This window comes from Miniopterus natalensis, chromosome 17 (genome assembly GCF_054644295.1).
Source record: "Miniopterus natalensis isolate mMinNat1 chromosome 17, mMinNat1.hap1, whole genome shotgun sequence".
In the NCBI taxonomy this organism is placed as follows: Eukaryota; Metazoa; Chordata; class Mammalia; order Chiroptera; family Miniopteridae; genus Miniopterus; species Miniopterus natalensis.
This window is the reverse complement of record NC_142097.1, coordinates 5,908,310-5,928,570: the sequence shown is the minus strand read 5'-3', so window position 1 is coordinate 5,928,570 and position 20,261 is coordinate 5,908,310. Positions and strand designations below refer to the sequence as shown.

The following is a 20,261-nucleotide window of genomic DNA, read 5'->3' as shown; positions in this document are numbered from 1 at the left end:
GATGGCTCCAGGACACCTGGGTACCTGGCAGCAGGAGAAATTGCATAGGATGACTTGTGCTCGGAGGTGGCACCAGGATGAGGCCAAGCACTCAGGTTCCAAACGGAATCTTTATTATGTCCTGGGTTTTGGAAACACTATTCCTGGAGGTGGGTACTTAGTTTTCAGGTCCAGGCCCCATGTATCCTGAGGCACGGGTCTCTCTGGTGTGCAGAGGGAATCACGTGTTGGGAGTGGGCCTGGGTGCGCCGTTCCTCCAGGTGGCTCTTTAAGTCACTTGAACTGAATTCATTGTCCCTGCGTTCTTCCCTTCGGCAGCCTCCTGTCCAGGCACCGTGCATGAGAGGCTAGCACACCAGTCCCCTCACCCAGGAGCCCAAGCCAAGGCCCAGCTTCACACCCACCTACTCCCGTGTGCCTCCCCGTTGAATGGTGCCCTGTGGCTCCCACCAGGCAAAGGGCGCACGGTGCCCGTGTGTACGGTGGAGAACGTGGGCCTTCCGAGTCCAGGGTCACTCCTGGACCTTCACTTTGCCCTGATCTTCTTGCTCTGTGGGCTTGGAGGCTCCTCTGCATGGGCCCGTTTCTGCTGGGACTCGCTGTCCTCAGGGCCACCCGCCTGCTCTGTGGAGAGGAGGGCCGCCCTCACCAGTCGCAGCTCCCTCTTCTCCCTGCGTTCCTCCATCTCCTCGATGTCACCAGCAAAGAGAGCTTTCAGCGGGGCAGTCAGCTTGGGCACCGTGGGGAGGTCTCTGAGGCAAACCTGGAGGGCAGGACAGAAGATGAGGACCCACCTCAGAGGGGCTGGGTGGGGCAGGAGCGGGAGTGGGGAAGCATGTGCTCCTTCAGCAGGCAAAGATCCCCCCTTACCAACCCTAGTCAACAGGCCACAGCTGGAAAACAAAGTTAAATGCCATGGAGAGAGGCAGGAGACTAAAGAAGGTGACAGACTTCTCACGATGGGCTAAGGGTGACAAGGCGAAGAGGCCTCAGAAACACCAGGCTTCCAGACTGAAAATAAGTGCCTCACAAACCCAGGCCACGCCCGGGGCCACTCCCGGCTTTCCCAGTCCGAGAGGAGAGGACCCGTCTCCAGGCTGTGGCGAGGCTCAAGTGGTGCGACGGTGGGAGGGCCTGAGCCTCAGCGGCGCTCAGTCCTTCCCGCGGCCTGATGTTGTCTGTCTAGAAGGCCTGGGACACCCGGTGCGGTCCCGACAGGTGAGGTGCAGATATCCTCCCCCAGAGTGGACCAAGCCCGACCATCAGTCCCTCGCGCAGATGCAGCGCGCGCTCTGCCTCGGGCCACCCCGCACAGCCCCCGCCACACGCGCACCTTCATGTGGTCGAAGGCGATTCCCACTTTCTCATTGAAGTCCGGGCTGAAGAGCGGGATCTTGGCGTAGCGCTGGCTGAAGTGGTTCAGCATGATGAACTCGGCGTTCATGCGCATCCCCACGCCGATCGCCTGCGAGGTGGTGCTGCACACAGGACCGCATGGGGCTGAAGCGCCGCCACGGGCCCCAGCCCTCGTCCCCTGGTAGTCCCTGGCGTGGCTCACGGGTGGTTCCAGCCCGTTCCTCTCTCTTTCTAAAGCTGTGCCACCCCAGGGCCTTGCCTAGAGAGCCCAGCAGAAGGGAAGGCAGCAGGGCCCAGAAGCAGACGGCTGCCGGGGTCAGAGCCCCACTGCCTTGTGGGAAGCAGGCTGCCCTGCGTCCCTGGGACAGCCCTTAGCAGGGCTGATGTGAGGCTGCTCGGTCACGGGGGAGGGATGAGGTGCAGAGGACGCAGCCTTCTCAGCTACCTGTGTGTCTTCTCCACGGCTTCCTCCTCCAGACCGTCTTCCAGTGTGGCCTCATGAATCAGGAGTGTGGCGTCTTTCCCTAGAGAGCAAGCGTGGGCGTCAGGCCGAGTCCTCTGCTGGCGACGCACACAGGCCTGGTCCACGCAGCGGATTCCTGGCCGAAGCTCCCTCCCCTCCCCCTATGGTATGTCTGCACTTTAGGATGACAACCAGAGGCTGTCAGCTGCCTTTACTCACCCATCTGGACCAGAGCCTCGCAGGGCATGGTGTCCCCCGAGTAGACCAGTTTCCAGCCGGATGTGTGGACCAGCGCGCAGCCGAAAGCGTGCTTGCAGTGCCGGACCAGGCAGGTCTGAAACTGAGGGGCAGGCGGCTGCAGCGGCGCTCCCACCCCCCGCCCCGCCCCGCCCCGCCCCCGGGCTGCCCATACCTCCTCCAAATCACAGGCTCTCAGCAGTGAGCTAATCCACCCTTCAACTGTGGGGCTGGAGACCTCGGCTCCTTTCCGAAGGCATTTGGCAGGGATCACACTATGAGAAATAAAACATTCAAACAAACATTAAAAACAAATTTAACTTGAATGAAAGATTAAGTTTCTGGCTGGAAAACCCCCAAATCATTATAAAGAAACAATTTAAATCACAGTCACTAAGACTGGGAAAGGTAGTCAATTAGAACCAAACCAAGCAGGGGACAGTCTCTGCACTTGCCACCTCCTGGGCGTATGGCCCTGTGACTGTTTAATGAGGAAGTGTCGGGGAAAGTCTAGAAATTAGCACAGCTGAAATGAGGGCTGCAAGGAAATGCACACAAGAAAACAGACATTAACTGGGAACCATTCAATGGTTTTTGCCCTTTAGTGAAAGCTTTTCTCCCCGGCTTCTTCCATCTGGGGCCAAGTCAAGGGGAAGGTTGCCGGGGGTGTCGTGACCTGCCCAGGTCAACCCTGAGCTGTGGAGGGGAGGAGACGAAGCCTGGTAGGCAGGCTGCAGGAGGCTCACCTGACATGGTGCAGAAGCTGCTGGCATTGGTTGTGGTACTGCTGCAGCCAGGCCCTAAGCTGGGTTGGGGCCACTACCAGCAGAGGGTGAAAGGGCTTCCCCAGTGATGCCTGGAATAACAATCAGTGCTGAGTCAACACAGACATCGCAATAAAAACCGTGGAGTGGCAGGAGGTACAGCTATTTATGTAGAACCCAAGCAAACTCAAAATGGTGGTAGGATCAGGTGCCACACTCACCAAAGCACGTTCCCTCTGCAACAGGATATTTAACAAGCCCTGGAAGGAGAAAGGAGATGTGAATTAGACATCTGCAAGCTCGCACCATGCTGGAGTCCCAGCCCTCATCTTGCAGGAATTCCTCGCCCTCTATGGGCCACCGTCCCCTCACAGTGCTGTAGCTGGGAGCTGGCACATGCTGACCCATGACCTGAAATGTCACAGGCAAAGACAAGGGAGTGGCTAGGGACCCGGCTGCGCCCAGGAGCCCAAGCCCCCCGACCTCTGTCTGCAGTTTCCTCTGAGCAGGCCGTGTGAGAAGGCAAGATTCAAGACAGCTGGGCAAAGGCAGAACCCCCACTGCTACATGACAGCAAAGCAGAGAGAAGGACAAGACGTCCCATGGCAGAATTACCATGCTGGGTTTTGTAAAAGACCATCAGCTCGCCGGAGGTGAACCACCACAGCTTTGGGCAAGTTTGGGAACAGAAGGAGCAAGCAGCAGGGCCCTCCAGGGGGAGCTCCCTGGTCCTGCCCAGCACTCACTGTGTGGTGATCCGCGTGCAGGTGGGACACGAACACGGCAGCAAGGGTGCCCAGGACCCTGTCCACGTCATCTCCATAGTGACGACACAGCTGCCCAAACGTGCCTTCACCACAGTCCAGCAGCAGGGACTTGTCGGAGCTACAGAGGGGAGCGAGACATTCATCACTGAAAGGAGAGGCCTCTGACAGCTCAGACTATGCCAGAGGAGAGCAGCAAGCAGCTGGGCACTTTCTGTGTCTCTCGGAACCTCCCATGCCACTCCTGAGGCCCTGTACCAAGTGGAAGGCAACCATACTGTCCTTCCTCCTAAAACAGAACTATCCACGGAACCCTGAAGCCCTCTGGAGAATGCAGAAAGTGCCCTGGCCAGGCAACTCGGTTGGCGTGTGCACCAAAAGGTGGCAGGCTCAATTCCCGGTTGGGGAGTGTATGAAAGGGAACTGATTTATGTTTCCCTCTCAAAGCAATAAACATATCCTCGGGTGAGAATTCAAAAAATAAAGAATATAGAAAGTATCCAGAACTGTACAAACGCTGGGCATAAAGAAAATGCTCACGTGGAATGGGGGTAAAACGTTTACCGGCCCTCATAATGAACCCTGGTTACTCCGGTGCAGTGCAGCAGCACCCACTGTCCCCTGGTGACAGCACCAGAGGTGGGCACTGTCACAGGAGATCTGGCTCCGTCGGATGTTTTACCCCTTAGGAAGCAGCTCTGGTTTTCTGAGCCCTGTCCGCACAGCTGGCTGGTGCAGGACAGGCACACAGGCTCCTCCGGGAAGGGGCAAATGGGGACCCCCGGCTACCAGTGGAGCTTCCATTAGCTGGTCTCAAGCAGGCCTCCGGAGCTTCGACTCCACGAGCTGCTGGCCACCCTGAGGAGTAGCCCATGCTCGAGAGGCAGAGGCCGGGCCTCCTGCAGACCTCATTCTCCTCAGGAAGCCCTGAGACCAGGACACTGCACCCACGTTTCAGAGGGAAGCCTCTGACGGGACATCACCTTTGGGGGAGAGTGGAGCGGCAAACGGAGGGCAGCGAGAGCGCCTTCAGTTAACGCAGCTACTGCAGGAGCCACTCAGCCCCCGAAGGCCGGCCACACCCGGCCACTCTGCCACATCCCCTCCGTTCTATAAATATACGTCTTCAGTTTGTGTATTTCTGATATCAGGGTGCATCTTATAATTGTCACGAACATTTAGTGCAGCAATTGGTTGTTTTTCATCACCACTAACATCTAAGATGTCAAAGCAAAATTTTAACACCTGGTACTTCAGCCTCTCTCCCTTCATGTACACACCAGGAACATCTCAGAGTGCCCCTGATTAACCTCTGCAGAGAAATGGCACCAGGCAAACCCAGAGAAGCAACTAAAAATCAGCCAAACAAAACAAATGCACCAACACGGGGGCTGTTTCCCCATTAGCAGGACCTAGCTGGGGGGCCATGCAATGCAGAGATTAAGACATCAATTCACATTTTCACCAGTCACTACCAACCAAGTAGCCTCTCTGAGAGTGTCAGTTTACTCGTCAACAAAATGGGTAGTTACTTTGTAGGGTTAATCTGAAAATCGAGTGAGATAATTTCTTAGCAAGGTGCATGATCTATGGTAGAATCAGGTATTTTTATCAAAAGACATGGGTGACAAAGAGGTGATTCCCAGCAGTCTGTTAGCTACTGAGGCGCCTCTTCAGAAGCACTCTCGCCAAGATGACAAGCTCACGGGGTTTACACTGTTGCATTTTCAAATTAGCTTGGTGTTGGAACAGAGCTTCCACTTAGAAAATCAGCTCCCTGAGGAATGGGCGATTCCTAGGAAAGCAATCCTACCTCAGGTTGACCAGCGTGGCGCTGACATTTCGAATCTTCATCGGGATGGCAGACCCTGTTCCCAGGAAGACAATTTCTGGATATTGGCTTTTTTTCTCTATGGGAAAATACATATAAAAAGTTCATTTCTTTGTGTCAAATGAGTCAGCAGCATTCCCTGACATGAGTAAGTCAAGCTTCCCAGGAGGGGCTGGTGTCTCCATCTGGCAAATGCCTTTAAGGGCCACAATGAGAGGGGGCCGCAGGCTGTCTGTGGGCCAAGGGCTGTCTGTCTAGGAGGTGGAACAAATGAATTCCAAAGCCCTGTCTTCCAAAGAATTGCTACAGTCTCTTCAGTTACAAAGGGGACTTCTTTGTGCTTAAACTCAGCATTACCTCCAGGGGCTGCTGTCACCTGCATCCAGCTCTCACCGCCAGACCCGCACGTCCTGTGTGCACCCACACAGCTCTGCAACACCCTGCTTTCCAGGGACTAAATGGGCTCGGCTCAGCTCTCAGGAGCCAGGACTGAAGCCCAAGAAGACCTGGCCATTCTGCTGCCTGTGCCCCTTCCACAGCCTCACCAATCTGACAGGTGCCCTGTACACATGCGAACCAGAAGTCCAGTCACAAACCCAAAGGCGAGTAAAGCCAGGGAAGTCAGTATTCCCCAGAACACCCAGGGGCTAAGACCCCAGGTTACCTGCCTGGGGCTGAGTCGACTGCAGCCCCAAGCCGCCTTCTACTGCAGCCTCTCTCTGTCATTCGTTGAAAAGGGCACTGGAGGAACCACTGGAGCAGAGGTTACGAGGTTCCCCTAACTGCTCGTCCTCTTGGGGCAACAAAAGCCCAAGGTGGGTGACGTGTCCAGAACTTTCTATGGATCCTTATTAGCAAAGCCAGCACTAGGTCCCAATTTGGCAAAGTCTCAACTCAGAGTTCTCTCCAGCGCCTCCTAGGAGTTTCAGGACTGCTGCAGCCAGCGTGTGCCTGGAAAGATGCCCATGTGCCATCGCCAAGCCTTCCCACCTAACTGGTCTGGGAGGGGCACGCCCTGGTGTTTGTGAGCAGAGGCTGGGGAAGCAGGGAGTTCATAAATAACCCCCGTCAGGGCCAGCTGTGGTGACTCCACTCAGCGCTATGAAAACACCCGCAGGAGGGCAGAGGACAGGAGAAAGGCTGCCAGGCCCTCCCTCACCTGCAGGGGCTGGGCTGTCCTGTGCGGTCTTCCTATATTCCTGCACGCTCTCTTGGAAATTGGGGAGCTCTAGGGCCTCAGCTATGAATTCATCAGAATTGCAAGTAATTAGGGCATCCCTGCAAAGAGAAAAGTATTTCAGGTGACAAACAGTATAACAACAGTTTGGAGATCCAGAATCAATTCATGGAGAAAATCTGCAGAAAGTTGTTTCAAATCAATTGAAGACCAAGTGACTGAGTTTAAGCAGTTTTGTTCTGTCCTGTGGCACCTTTCTCAGCTGAGTGTGGGTCTCCAAGTAAGCTCTGAACAGCTCTAGCTCCTCAGAACACCTCCCAGCTCAGAGCCTTACAACTTTGGCACTACTGACATTTGGGGCAGGGGTGGGGGCAGGGTCAGGATAGGGTCCTGTGCAGCATGCCTGGCCTCTCCTCAATGGTGCCTCTAGCATCTAGATTCCCCTGGGGGCCAAGGGAAAGGAGGGACACGGGGAAATTACAATAGCTGATGAGAACAGCCAGAGAGCACTGCCTTTCAAACTAATGTACACACAGCTAAGCTCCTTCGAACCTTGTCATACTGCAGGGTCTGATGCAGTGGCTCTGGGAGGAGCCCGAGACTCTGCATTTCCAGCAGCCCCCAGATAGCACTACACTGCTGCTGTTCCACATCTGAACAGCAGGCCTTGGACCAGTGGCTTGTCAACTTCACTGAGCACTAAGGTCACTGGAAGCTTAGGAAATGAGCCCCAGTCCCAACTCTCAATCTAGCTCAGCAGGTTGGAATTACATTTCCCACAGGTACAAGGTGAGCTTGGGCATCGGTGACATTTGTGAATCGCTTTATGAACTGCCTCTGCCGATGCTGACGGCCCCTAGACATTGTGTGTGGGCCCAGCCATGCCGCCACCGTCTCTCACACAGCAGCACCCAGCACCCAGTAACACTCTGGAGCAGGTCTATCCAACATACACACTGTGGAGTGCACAGGGAGCTCTAGTTATTCCAGCTTCAGATCATTAAAGATGGGGGGCCGTGAGCTCTTCTCACGTCACTACCCGGAGTGTCAGCCTGCAGGGCCTTTCGGACAGCAAGATACTTTACCAAGAGCTTTTGGAAGCACCACCCTCTGGCTCAGTCATCCCATGGCTAAGAACTACCCTAAGGGAACCGAGTCCCAGCCAAAGGCGGACAGATAAGACATTTACTGTTTCATTGAATCAGCAAAATCTTGGGAGGGTCTCAAACTAACACACACCCCTACCTGCAGTATGTCAGCCTGGAGTGTGATGCAGTGACAGACGAAAGACTACATCACAGCATCGCATAATGTATGTGAACACGTGCAACCTAGACCACCCACGGGCCCGGCCACTGACCTCTGCCACTCCCTCCGGGGCCGGAGCTGGAACTTGAGGAGGCATTCGCCGCGGACCGCAGGCACAGGGAAGGCAGAGCCCGCCTCCTGGAACAGAGGAACACGCGCCCTGGAGCCAGGGGAAGCGGAGGGCCCAGGCCCACAGGGACGCCCCGCGACACTACCTTACAGCGGAGGCTGGCGAGCGGGGGGAAGATGCCGGGGTGGATGAGGTTGAGCTGAGTCTGGATCTTGTGGCTCCGGAGGTTGTGAACCGACGTGCAGGTCTCATTCAGGATCAGGTGCTGCGTGTCGGGCCCAAACCTAAGATGGAACAGACTCCTCAGGCACAGTGTCCCGGAGGGAGATGGCCCGAGGGCTGGCATGGGACACAGCGGTGACGGTGTGGCGCGCGAGGAGAGTAAGTGGCTTGTCCAGACAGACGGTCACTGAGTGGCCAAGCACGGTCCTACTTATTCTGTCTCAAAGTCCAATTTATCCCCAAACTCAAACCAGAAAAAATAAAATACCAGAAAAAATCACAAGGAAAGTGACAATGTTCGGAGCCGACAGCTACAGACCGGAAACAAAGTGGAGTGGAGGGTGGAAAAAAAAGCTGCATCAGGAAAAGAGACAACACGTGTGGAGACTCAAACCCCAAAGGAACAGGGGACGGCGGGAGCTGGGGAGGAAGGGACGCCAGGGCTAACGGAGGGAGACAGGAGGGAGAGGCCGGGAGGCGACAGGAAGGCAGCCTGAAGGGCCACCCCCGGGAACTCGAGATAATCCGCCCGCTGTGCCGGCCCAGCCCGTGCGGCCCACAGGGGAACGGGCCCGCCTCCTGGCCCTGCGTTTGGGCCGACTGATGCCTCAGAGGGTGCTGGGAGGGTTAGAGAACAGGAGACGAAATGCAGACTACTTAACGTACTGCCAGACAGGGCTGTTTAATAAACCGAAGCTTTTATTTTAAACCCCCAAGTCTCTTCTTTAGGCTACACCCACGGAATCGTCAAAAAAAAGGTAGCGCTCGTTCAGACACCGAGTGCAGAGGGTGTAAGCTGATGCTACACGGGCCGCACACAAGTAGGACCTGTGCACGCTGTGCCACCTAGCGGTCATTCTTCACAGAGGGGCACAGGTGGCCAAGCTCAGAATTCAGGGACAGCATGACGCCCAGGGAAGCAGGCAGGCGAGGAGTAAGGGGGTGGAAATGTGTCACGCATGTGCCACGGGCCCGGCTCCTTACCTCTGCATCCACTGCTGGTACCTGCTGTCCGCAAGCACACACTCTGGGGCCATGTGGACCACCAGGGCCACGGGGGTGTCGGCACTTCCCTGGTACCTGGGTGGGAGGAAGGGTGGGGCTTTGCTTTATAAAATGATATAACCTCAGAACACCCACAAACGGGACTGGGCAGCCAGGGGGGGCACTGCTCGGCTCTCTTGGGACTGCAGTGAGCCCAAAGCCTCCACGTCCAGGCCGGGCTGTCCCCAGCTGCTCCCAGAGGTGCCTGAGCTCAGCGGAGCCCCTGCACTGCCCCGGGGTTCCTCTATGCGGCAAGCTCTGGGCCCACCCTAGACTAGAACTCTAACAGGCCACTAATTTCCTAGTCTGAAGATGTTTCTGCTTTTTCATCTTTTCTGTTTTCACTTCAAGGTTGCGTAACCTGCAACGCCCACCAACTACCAATCACTACGAAACGCTGCCTGGACCGAGCCTAAGATAGGAGATTGCCTTGGCCCTTCCAGTCCAGACAGTGAGTTCTCCCAGAGGCCCGGCTCTAAGCCCAGAGCAGCCACAGGTCAGGGATGCTGTCAATGCCGTGGGCCTTATGAGCAGTGTGTCACTCTCAGGTGTCACTCCCCAGGACCCACGTTACCTCTGGAAAGTAGTGTTCTCACAGATGGGTTGAATGAATCCTTCGTCTGGACATTCGATTACAACAAAAGCGAGACTGGGATCCGGGGGAGTACAGATCTCTTCAGGCAAAATCTGCAGAATCAGTGGGGTCATGATGCTCTCCCTAAGCAGTCACAGTTCAGCAAGCACATCGGCGGCCTGCAAGGCCACGGCAACATCACACAGCCTCCTGAGCAGGCGCAAAGCCCACGGAAGGGGCACCACTTACACCCTCCTGCTCCCTCTGCTTTTACTTAGGCAGCTGACTGGCAGGGGCCACATCAGACCCAGTGGCCAGAAAGCCAGGCATGGCACGCACAGGTCTGTGGCCAATGTTCTAAAGTCCTTGGATGCTACAAAAAACATCCTGGTAAAGAACATGGTGGCATTCTTTTGGGCCATGCACCCAAAGTCCATCCTTGGGGGTCTTCCCTGGGCTCTCATACAAGGGAAAGCACCCATCCTATTAGGAGGAGACCTTCAGGTCCTAAATGGGCTACAGAAGTACCCCAATGCGGCCAGTGTGGACAGGCAGGACAAGCCCAGATGACCTAATTTTTTTGCTTAGCCGGGTAATGAAATCCAGGCTGTCCCACTTCCCCCAAAAGTGGTGTCTGTAGGGCCTGAGCTGGACGGCGACTCTGTCCAGTGTTCCAGGCCCTACCTGTAAATGCTGAAACATCATGAAATGGGGCAACTCACCTCCCTTCCCTCAAAAGTGACACTTTTCCCGTCCTTGACAGCAGCAATGATGGGAGCGATGGCAGCGGTCCCACTGAAAGGAAGAGGCAGGCCCCCGTGAGGCGAGGCGCTTTACCAACCAGGGTGGGCCCACTGAGCCCCGACAGCCGCGGCCCCTGACACTCACACTGGGAGCCCCAGCTCTTTGGCTCTGAGCACCAGGAAGTTTCCTTTCTTCAAGTGAAGCTGTAATGAAAAGAGCTCAAATGTACTTTCAGTGACTAAGCAATTTTCTAACAAATGCATCTTTCTGGTTTTACTTTTTAGTTATTGTTATTTTCTTATAACTCATTAAAGTGCAGGTTAGGTTGCTGCTTTCAGATAAAGTGTATTATATTCTGAAGAGTCATTTATTTTGAGACACTTTAGTGATAAAAGTGGAATGACTTATAAACACAGTGCTTTCTTTCCCAACATTAATTCCCTATAAATTTAATGAAATGTAACCCATTTCCATAGCAAATAAAAAGTATCCTTCAAATGCCCTTGAGGAGAAACACTGCTCTGCTTTACTGCCCCGCATTCATCAATCAATAGCAAAAGGAGCCCCAGCCAGTTTGGCTCAGTGGTTAGAGCATCGGCCCAAGGACTGAAGAGTCCCAGGTTCAATTCCTGCCAATGGCATGGACCACGATGCGGCTCGGCCCCGATCAAGGAGAGTTCAGGAGGCAACCAATCAATGTCTCTCTCACATCGATGTTTCTCTCTCTCTCCCCCTTCCACTCGCTCCAAAGAGCAATGGAAAAATATCCTCAGGTGAAGATTAAGGAAAAAAAAATTGCAAAAGGAAGCCACTGGGACACTGTCTAAGAGGAATGACTGCGCGTCGCTGAGTAACGTGATGCTCCATGACAAAGGCCGGGTATAAAAGTGTGGACAGCTTTTCTCCATTTTTCACATCTGGCAATAGAATGCTGTTGCTTTATACTAGAGAAAAGCTATAATATACAAATGCCCAGTATGCTGGTAGTACATGAGAAGGAAAACACTCCTGTCGCGAAACCTCGCAACCATCATTCCGTACTTAAGATCTGTCCAAACATTTTCGGGATCTACATATTTCACACAGAATAAAAGGAAAAAAAGACAGAAATGGCATAAAATGTTAACACGTCTTTGGGTATTGAATTAATTTGATTTTCCTTTTCTTCTTTAAATCTTTATATAAACTATTTGCATTTTCTTTTAACTTCCTGAAGTAAAGAAATTATTCTTAGGGCAAAGTCTCCAATTTGGATCCTAAAGTCTTATAAGGATTCCACAATTTTCTGTTTTCAAAAACACTGCCCTAGGGGAAGGCTTAGAGCTTAAGTGTGTGCAGGTAAAGCAAAGATGACAGGGCTCAGATGACGTCTGGAGACAGTGACATTGACAAGCACCGCTGCGACCACTCTGCAGATGCCCTGGATTGAGGATGACAACTAGTTTCCAGTGTCTAATAGGAGCTCGAGGACCTAAGGCAGGGAAGGCCCAGCCCCTTCCTGTGAGCCGAGTTCAGCCCACGGAGAAAGCGAATCCACCGAAGGGACAGAGTGTCTGGAAGATGGGTGGGAGCCGGCTGAGCCAGGGCCCCGAGCAGGCACAGTGGCCAGGAGCCCGCGCTCACACCAGCCGCCCTGCACAGGGCCCATCCCCTCCGACCTCCCACGGCGTGAACCAGCTCAGCGTCACCGCCTTCCCAACCCTCAGCAGAGAAACGGCAAGTTAATGAGGTGAGGGGAAGGGGGCCACAGGCTGACCCGGGAGAGCAGCTCTCAGCAGCAGCGGACAGCCCGGCAGGGGACAGGAGCCGCAGCAGCAGCTGGTGGCGCCTCAGCTCCCAGCACGACCGCCAAAGTGGACGGGAGCACCCCTACCCTTCAGAGCACATGCTCGACGTAATCTACTTACACAGGCAGCCAGGATCTAACACAACTTAATATTTACCATGTAAACTACTTTAAAAAATTATCTTGCTGCCTAAAAACTCAGAAATACACATAATAAGCCTATTAGCAATAGTACTTAGGTCATTAGGTCTCGAAAATACCTTATTGCAATAATATTTTAATAGAATTTGACCAACTTTCAGATTTTGCAGATCAAGGCCTTTGTGAATGCTGGCCAAGAGTAAATCAGTCCTGCTGTTAGCAGTTAAATAACGTCAACTAAAACATAGTTGAAGGAGTCTGAAATGAATCAGGCCTTTCTCTAAGTCTTTAACTTCGGAAACTTAGCCAAATATAGCATACGAAGGTAGTCCTAATGTAGCAATGGGAGAGAATTTGAAAGTATGTAACAGTTCAGGTGGTATACTGGGGAACACAGGTGTCTCCTCTTGGCTCAGGTGACTCAGGTGCTACCTGGGAATCACTGGGAAAGTGCTAGCGCAAGGTCACCATGCATGCGCTCACTCAAAACCCAGCGGAAAGGTGCTTACCTTACAGATGAAAGCTACGACCAAGGAAGGGTCCCTGCCACCCCTTCTCTGTCTGACACCTGGAAAAACAAATCTGATTATAATAAATGTGAAGGTTTACTAGCTTCATAGATGGTGATCATCTGATACCAACTTCACACAAAATTAGAGCCATAACCCTTCCACACAAAGGCTGAAGAAAGCACTGGAATTCTGTTTCAATCAGACCTCTTCTTTTTCCCACTCGTGTTGGATCGAGTAAGCGAAACATGCAAAAATCCAACCAGAAAACTTCAAAATGGCCAGTGAAATGTATAAAAATGACTCATTTACCTAGGAGTGGAGATATGGGAAAATACAAGTTGCAAGGTGCTTTATAAACAAGTATAAAAATATATGAAATAACGCAAAAGCTAAGAGGCCTGCGGAGAAAGACTGGGCAGTCTTCTCCCCTGCCATCCAAGAAAGGAAGCTCGCAGGGTCGGCCTCCTCTCAATCAGATAAAACCACCTCGGGGCAGAAAGGGGAGCTTGCCCTGCCCAACACTGGATAACAGAACCCTTAAGCAGTCCAAGCCCTCTGGTACATCTACTCCTAATTTTAGCAGTTTCCAGCACGCTGGCACCCTGAAAGAAAAGGTGCAGATCCACTCACTGGTATGACGGCTTTGTCGGCTTAGCAGTTATAAATTCTGCATTCATAAAAAATTAACTTGCATTAATAAAAACCACAAAAGCCTCTGTGTGAATCGACTGCCTCTGGGTAAACTGAACACAAAGTTGGGGGTGCACAGAGGCCGCAGACTGGCACTGCCACCTTTACAGCCCCTCAGTCCTACAGGCCGAGTCTGCTGTGCGAGAGAACAGCTAGCCCTTGCGAACGTGGAGCCCTCCTGCGACGGATGCTCCCTGAAGGCCCTCAGTGGCAGTGGCTAAGAGGCAGAGTTCTCTGGACCGCGCACTGTTGCTTAATCAGCATTACCATCCGGGAAGTGCTGCTCGTTTTCAGACGACGCGGAGTCGGAGGACTGCTCTGGGCTGAGCCTTTCTGGACTCTGCGAGGGCTCGTGATTTCCACACTTCTGTTCACCTGGTCAGTACAGGAGACAGTGAGACTGCACGCCATGAAGGGGCGCTCCCAGCCAGAGCTTGGAAGCTCACGTGGGACGCCGGGCGCCTGTAAGTCAGACGCCTTCTCCTAGAGCAGTAAGTGGCCGACACCTCCCCTCCCGGTCTCCGGGCCGTGTGCACATCATGCTCCCCTCTGCGTTTCCGCCCAGCTCGAGCCCGACTACAGTGGGAACGCAACAGGGTTTAACTTAACAGTGGGCTGTTACTCACTATCATCACTCTCAAACAGACTAGGCCCGAAAGTTACCCATCCACCCAAAAAGGAGCATAATTCCGCAGTCAGTGAAATCCCAAGGTCAAGGAATAAAAAGCTGCTCTAGGAAGCTGCTGCACAGCAGCTGGTCCCACGGAAGCCTGTTCGCTCCTAGGACCCTATGGCCAGCAAGCTGGGCATGTTCACACTGGTCACACAAATACATGCAAAAATAAACTGCTGCATGCTAGGGAGGAACAAACAGGGTGCTACACAGGAATAGTGGGGACACAAATCAGGATGGGGTTGAGGGTGGGGGTCAGGATAGGGAAGCCACCTGAGCAGGGGTGAGCCAGGCTCAAATTGGAGTAGCCACCCACAGGCCTATGAGCATAGTGCCTTTGCTGGAGGCACGTCCCTTGCCTCCCTCTCTTCTTCCACCCGTGGGCCAGTGCAAGCCTGTCTCCTGTGCAGGCCCGGACCCCTCTGACCTTTGCTAGGAGCTCTCATCTGTACCCCTTCAGCACTTGGCAAGCACAGCGCTAGTCAGCAATGTCGAGGAAATGTCCTGACGACTCTGCATTCAACTGGCAGTCAGTAAACCTGACATGAACTGTGTTCAGCCAGACTCAGGGACACCACCACCATGGCAGGGCCTGATGTGGACTGTCCCTCTCTAGGTCAAATCCACATCATCTGGCCTGGGACCTTGAAGGGGTTCCTGTGACCTCTGACCTTCAACAACGCTTCTACTAGGTTGCTGTGTGTTTAAAACATTTATCAGTGCAAACCCTCCAGAATCCGCTCACCAAAGGGAGTACTTACATCTGTGGCAAATACACCCCAAGGATACATGTGCAAATCTAAGAGCAACGTATTTTCTGCCAGCGCTCAATGATGTGCTATTTCAAAGCAGACTCACTATTGTTACATGTGAGTTAAATGTGTCTGTCCACAAGATCATACGGTCACTACCATTACATATGAGTTAAATGTGTCTGTCCACAAGATCATATGGTCACTACCATTACATATGAGTTAAATGTGTCTGTCCACAAGATCATATGGTCACAACCATTATATACAAGTTAGATGTGTCTGTCCACAAGCTCATAGCTCCTTAAAGTCAAGAACCGTTATCTTAATTCCTCAGCTAAATTCCTAATTATGCTCAGAAAACAAAACTGGGCCCACAAAGCCAGTATTCTAGCAGTTTCTATTCTCACCCACGCTCTCCTTCCCTAAGAACCACACCCTCCTGCTCCTAGATGCGCCTTTCAGACTCACTGTATATGGGGATCTGGAACACCGTCATGGTCTCATCCTTATATTCTGGCGCAGAGTGGGGCCGCACGGCTTCACAAAAGACAACAGGAAGTCACTGAGTTAGTACAGACGCAAGAAAGGTCACTTTCCAGACCACCAACTGCAAGCAACTGAACTGCCCTGGAATTTTGGTAAGAATCGGTACTAAAACCAGAATTTCTGAGTAAATTAAAATTTGGGGGGGGAAGAAGCCAAATATATTTTCATCAGCTATTAATATTTACCATGGCCAAATGAAAAGATGTATTATGATCACTGGTGACTACATGTTAAATAAAAAAGAAACCAATACTCCAATGTAAGAGGCACACGTTAACAGACAGCACTGTGAGGCCAGAGAATCTATCATCTCGACTGCAGGAGCCAGCAGACTTTGGAATAAGACACTGGTGTTTCTACAGGAGAGCATGAGCGAGCGGGAGGTACACAGGGCATCCAGGACGGGCTGCCGGCACGCTGGGTGGGCCTCTCCCGACAAAGAGCCCGCACGCAGAGGAGCTGGAGCTGAGGTTCAGTACAAAAGGATGGCGACAGAACCTCTAGGTCTCTCTGCTCACACCCCTCCTCCCTACTGCAAGGAATTCAAGGTAATTCGACTCCGAGAACATCTCCAGCCTATACTTGGGGGAATGAGCTGGGGGCATAGAAAGTGTACCAGGCAATATTTTAAAAATGCATCTATGTTGATGAAGGATCCGTTTTAAGGTTTAATTCAGGGTTCTAATTTGGCAGACTGGGGCATATATGGAAATAAATGGCAGAAAGTGAGTCAGAGTCAGAGACATACCCAGGTCTATTCCTTTCAATGGACCAGAAAATATTTTGATAGCTTCTAGGAATTTTTCCTACAAAAGAGAAAGAAAGAAGTGAGCAGTTATTGTTGTGTAAATGCAGAATGCAACGATGTATTCAAACACGTAAGAGGCATCAACATGACCTTTAACAGTATTTTGAACTTCCTCTACACAAATATTTACAAAGCGTCCACTGAATGTTAGACGCTGAGGATTTAGCAGAGAGGAGGTGGGGTCCCTGCCTCATCCAGTGGAGGAGACAAAAATGAAAGAAATGATAACTCAGGCAAGGACACAGGCAGTTGTGCTAAGTGCTCTTCAAGAAACGGGCTGGGGCATAACTCGTCTGGAGAGTCAGGCGGCTCCTGAGTCAATGACCTTTCAGCTGAGCCCTGAAGGATCAGAAAGATTTAGGCAGAGATTAAAGCGAGTGGAAGAAACTCATGTGTGGTGAAACCTGGACATGGGAAGAGCTTCAGTGAGGTGCAGTGCGGCTAAGAGTCGGCCTATGTGGGTCCAGCCTGGTGACTAGGATACGATGCAAGTGTGGGTGAGGGCCACAGCCTGCAGGACTTGTGGGCCATATCAAGGTATGTGGACTGTCCTGAGTGGAGAACCCTTGAAGGGTTTCAGGATGGAAGTAACAGGTCTGCTGAGGTCCCTCTGGCTGCTGTGTGGGAGGTGGGTTACAGGGAGCCAAGAGCGGATATGGGGAGCTATCAGCGGACAGGTGCAGCAGACAGAGACAATGAAGAGCCTGATGCGAAGGGGACAGATGGATGGACTTGAGACATTATTTTGGAGACGATTAATAGTATTTGGTAATTGGCTGCCTTACCCTTAAGAACTGGGAAATAAATTGTTATATTCAACAGTTACAACAACGTGCACACTTTTTCAATTGTGTCATATGCAGATCTGAAAGGTATGAAGATGTCCCAAATTTAATACATAGGTAGGAATAAAAGCCAGTATTTACTGTGTGCCTGCTTGATGCCAAACATCTAATAAATCGATCTACTGGTGGGGTTTTTAAAGTAGGTTTTTGTTATTGTTGTTAATTGATTTTTTTTAGAGAAAGAGCAAAACATCAACCAGTTGCCTCCTGCATTCCCCCTACTGGGGACTGGGCCCGCAGCACGGCACGTCCCCTGACCAGGAATCGAACTGGCGACTTCTCAGTGCACCGGGCACCACCAAACCAACCGAACCACACGGGCAGGGCTGATTTAGTGTTTATATGTGTTACTTCATTTAATCGTTAACAACTCTATGAAACATTACAGCCATTTTACAAATGATGAAACTGAGGCTCCAAGAAGTAAAGTAACCTGTTCAAGGTCACATAGTTAATAAGTTTGGACTCAGGCCTCTTTATCTTGAAAAGTCAAGTGTTTATTCCACTATTGGTTATCTCTGGGGCAGAAGACTGATTTCCAAACATGAAAATTCTTGTTTAACTTTAAAAAAGGATGGGTTAGTTTTGGAAGCTGAGTCAGGAAAGACTCACCAGTTGTGGAGGTCCGGAAAGTACACACTTTGGAAGCCCGGTTTCCTTTAAAGTAAGAATCATTCCTAAAAAGGGACGAAAAACATCAGATCTCTCATCATCCTGCCCTGGAGTCACTGCCAGCAGAACTCCTTATAAACCAGCTATTCTAATGAGGGAACGTGTACAGCAGAAGTGATGTTGGCAAGAGGTACAAGGGACACCAAATACCCCTCTAATGCCTCTAGAATGAGCAGGGCTGATACTAGGGTGAGGCAGTGAGGCACCTAGGGTACAAAATCACTCAAGTGAAGGAATGGCCTTAAACTTCGCACCCCAGGCACCTTCTTGCCTCGCTCTAGTCTCAGCTCTGAGAATGCAACCAGCTCAGCACTCCTTCCTATCCACACCACAAAGCTTACAGAATTTGGTGGCAACACAATGCTGACCTTTGTAGCTGGCGGGCACGCACAATGGGGCAATCTGGATAGCGGGTTCTCTGTGGAGAGCTGCCGATGTTCTCAATGGTAAATATATTTACTGTAATCACCATCACTACACTCTCCAGTTTACCGTCAGGTGTCTCCCGTCCAGCGACTCAGTAAACGAGGCCATGGAAACACGTGAGGGCAGCCCCATTTACACTCCGCCCTCCCGGTCACAGCATGGGATGCTCTGTGCGGAGCCGACAGGCCTAGCACGCAGAGGATCGGCTCCCCTGGATGCAGAAGGTGAGCAAAACCAGGGCCAGGCAGGTTAAACCCCCGACTTCCTCCAGCCTGACCCTGGAAAGAATAGCTCACCGCACAATCCCCCGACGCTGCTCCAGTGCATCCGGGTCAGGAAGATGTTGTCCAGACGAGACACCTTCAGCCTAAGGAAGAGAAAACACTTGAGCAGGCCCAGGGGGGCTGACCAGGGAGCCTGTCTTCTGCTGTGAGGACACTCTCGCCTCTCCCCTCGGCTTTCAAAGCCCGCAAGCACCTCACCCCGAAAGAAAGCGGCCGACTCACTTGTGCTCCTGCATGAGTCGCTGGACGCCTTCTCCGCAGTTGAAGAGGTACCTGCAGGACGAACGTTACAGAAGTTACTTCCGAGGTTCTGTTCTGTACAATCGCCGCCGTTCAGATGTTTTATTATACACTTGGGGGGAAAAAAAACACACACACACACAGAAAGCTAAAAAATCCCACGTTGCACTACCCGCCGCCTTTCTGCTACTCGGATGGATGCTGTGTTTTGAGAGGTTTTTAGCAGAGACCGGGTGGGATCCAGGGAGGTGGGGGGACTGTGAGGCTGGTGCGGGGCCTGGGGGTCCCTTCCCCGGGATCAGGCCTGTGGGGCTCACACCCCCACTCGGGGGCCCATCGGGCGAGCGGGAGGGGGTGCAGTTCCCACAGTGCCGAGAGGGGACTCGGGGCCCCAGGGATGGGAGAGGGCGCTCAGACCCAAGTCTGGAGTTCTCCCGGGACCCCGGAAACCTTATGGGGGGTGTAAGGATCTCGGGTGCCCCGCCCACCCGAAGACAAGTGAAATCTCACGTGTCAGAGGGGGGCCGTCAATGGGGGCCGGCTGCAGTACTTTCAACAACAAAGATATATTTAAAAAAACAACACAAAACAAAGCAGGCGAGCCGCGCCCCGGCGGTCACTGACCGGTTGTACTCGGAGAAGACGTAGAGCGCCGCGCCCGCGTCGCGGCCGCCCGCCGCCACCACCTGCAGGTACACGGTGTTCGGGCCGCCGGGCTCCCACGACGGGCCGCGCTTCTCTCGCGTGCGCAGGTGCCGCAGCGGGTCCTTGGGCGGCCGCTGGCGGCGAGCGGGCCCCTGCGACATGGCGCGCCCGGCCGCGGCCCGCAGCAGCAGCGGCGAGCGCAGCGCCCACATGCGCAGGTCCCACCCGGCCGGGAAGAGCCGCCGGTCACCGCGGGCCGCGTGCCCCACGCCCCGCCCCCCCGCCCCGCATGGCAGGCCCAGCCAATCAGCGAGCCGCAAGCGGGGACGCCCCGCCTACGAGAGGTTACGCGCCCAATCGAGAGGAGCCTTGCCTCTCGGGCTTGTCAATTGGCGGCAGCCATAGAGTAGGGGAATGCTAGAGCGCCCTGGGTGGCCCCGCCCCTTGTCTTTTTCCGGCTTTCCCCGAGTCAATTCCTTCCGGAAACTGGGCTGCGCCGCGGCTTCCGGGAGCGTGCGGAGGGGAAAAGCCGTGCGGGCGGAAGAGCTGGTCCCCGGAGCTTCCAGTCCCGGCGAGGGTTCGAGCCCCGTCGCCGCCAATTGTGAGCCGTTCGCTTAGGCCCCCGGCCCCGGGAGCTTTGGTTTGCTCTTGCTTGTGGGTTGTTAGAATTACACGGGAGGGGAT

At 53.1% G+C, this 20,261-nt stretch overlaps 1 protein-coding gene across 1 annotated transcript; it reads right to left on the bottom strand.

The window, feature by feature from the left end:
- Positions 1-91: 91 nt before the first annotated feature.
- On the bottom strand, positions 92-19,809 carry ELAC2 (elaC ribonuclease Z 2). Its single transcript, XM_087825839.1, has 24 exons — positions 19,557-19,809; positions 18,915-18,965; positions 18,705-18,775; positions 17,923-17,987; positions 16,406-16,463; positions 15,580-15,648; positions 13,951-14,058; positions 12,991-13,049; positions 10,699-10,757; positions 10,533-10,605; positions 9,811-9,923; positions 9,177-9,272; positions 8,116-8,254; positions 7,953-8,038; positions 6,575-6,693; positions 5,398-5,494; positions 3,567-3,705; positions 3,042-3,080; positions 2,803-2,912; positions 2,232-2,331; positions 2,039-2,159; positions 1,802-1,880; positions 1,334-1,478; positions 92-763 (listed from the first exon to the last, which is right to left on the bottom strand). Exons 1-24 carry the CDS (start codon positions 19,787-19,789, stop codon positions 527-529), a joined length of 2,466 nt encoding a protein of 821 aa, XP_087681965.1. The 5' UTR covers positions 19,790-19,809; the 3' UTR covers positions 92-526.
- Positions 19,810-20,261: the final 452 nt, after the last annotated feature.

Coding starts and splice junctions, on each gene's coding strand:
- ELAC2 (XM_087825839.1), bottom strand. CDS start 19,789: ATGTGGGCGCTGCGCTCGCCGCTGCTGCTGCGGGCCGCGGCCGGGCGC. Junction 9,924..10,532: donor TCACTTTTGAGGGAAGGGAG/GTGAGTTGCCCC, acceptor CTGATTCTGCAG/ATTTTGCCTGAAGAGATCTG. Junction 8,255..9,176: donor TACCAGCAGTGGATGCAGAG/GTAAGGAGCCGG, acceptor GTTCCATCTTAG/GTTTGGGCCCGACACGCAGC.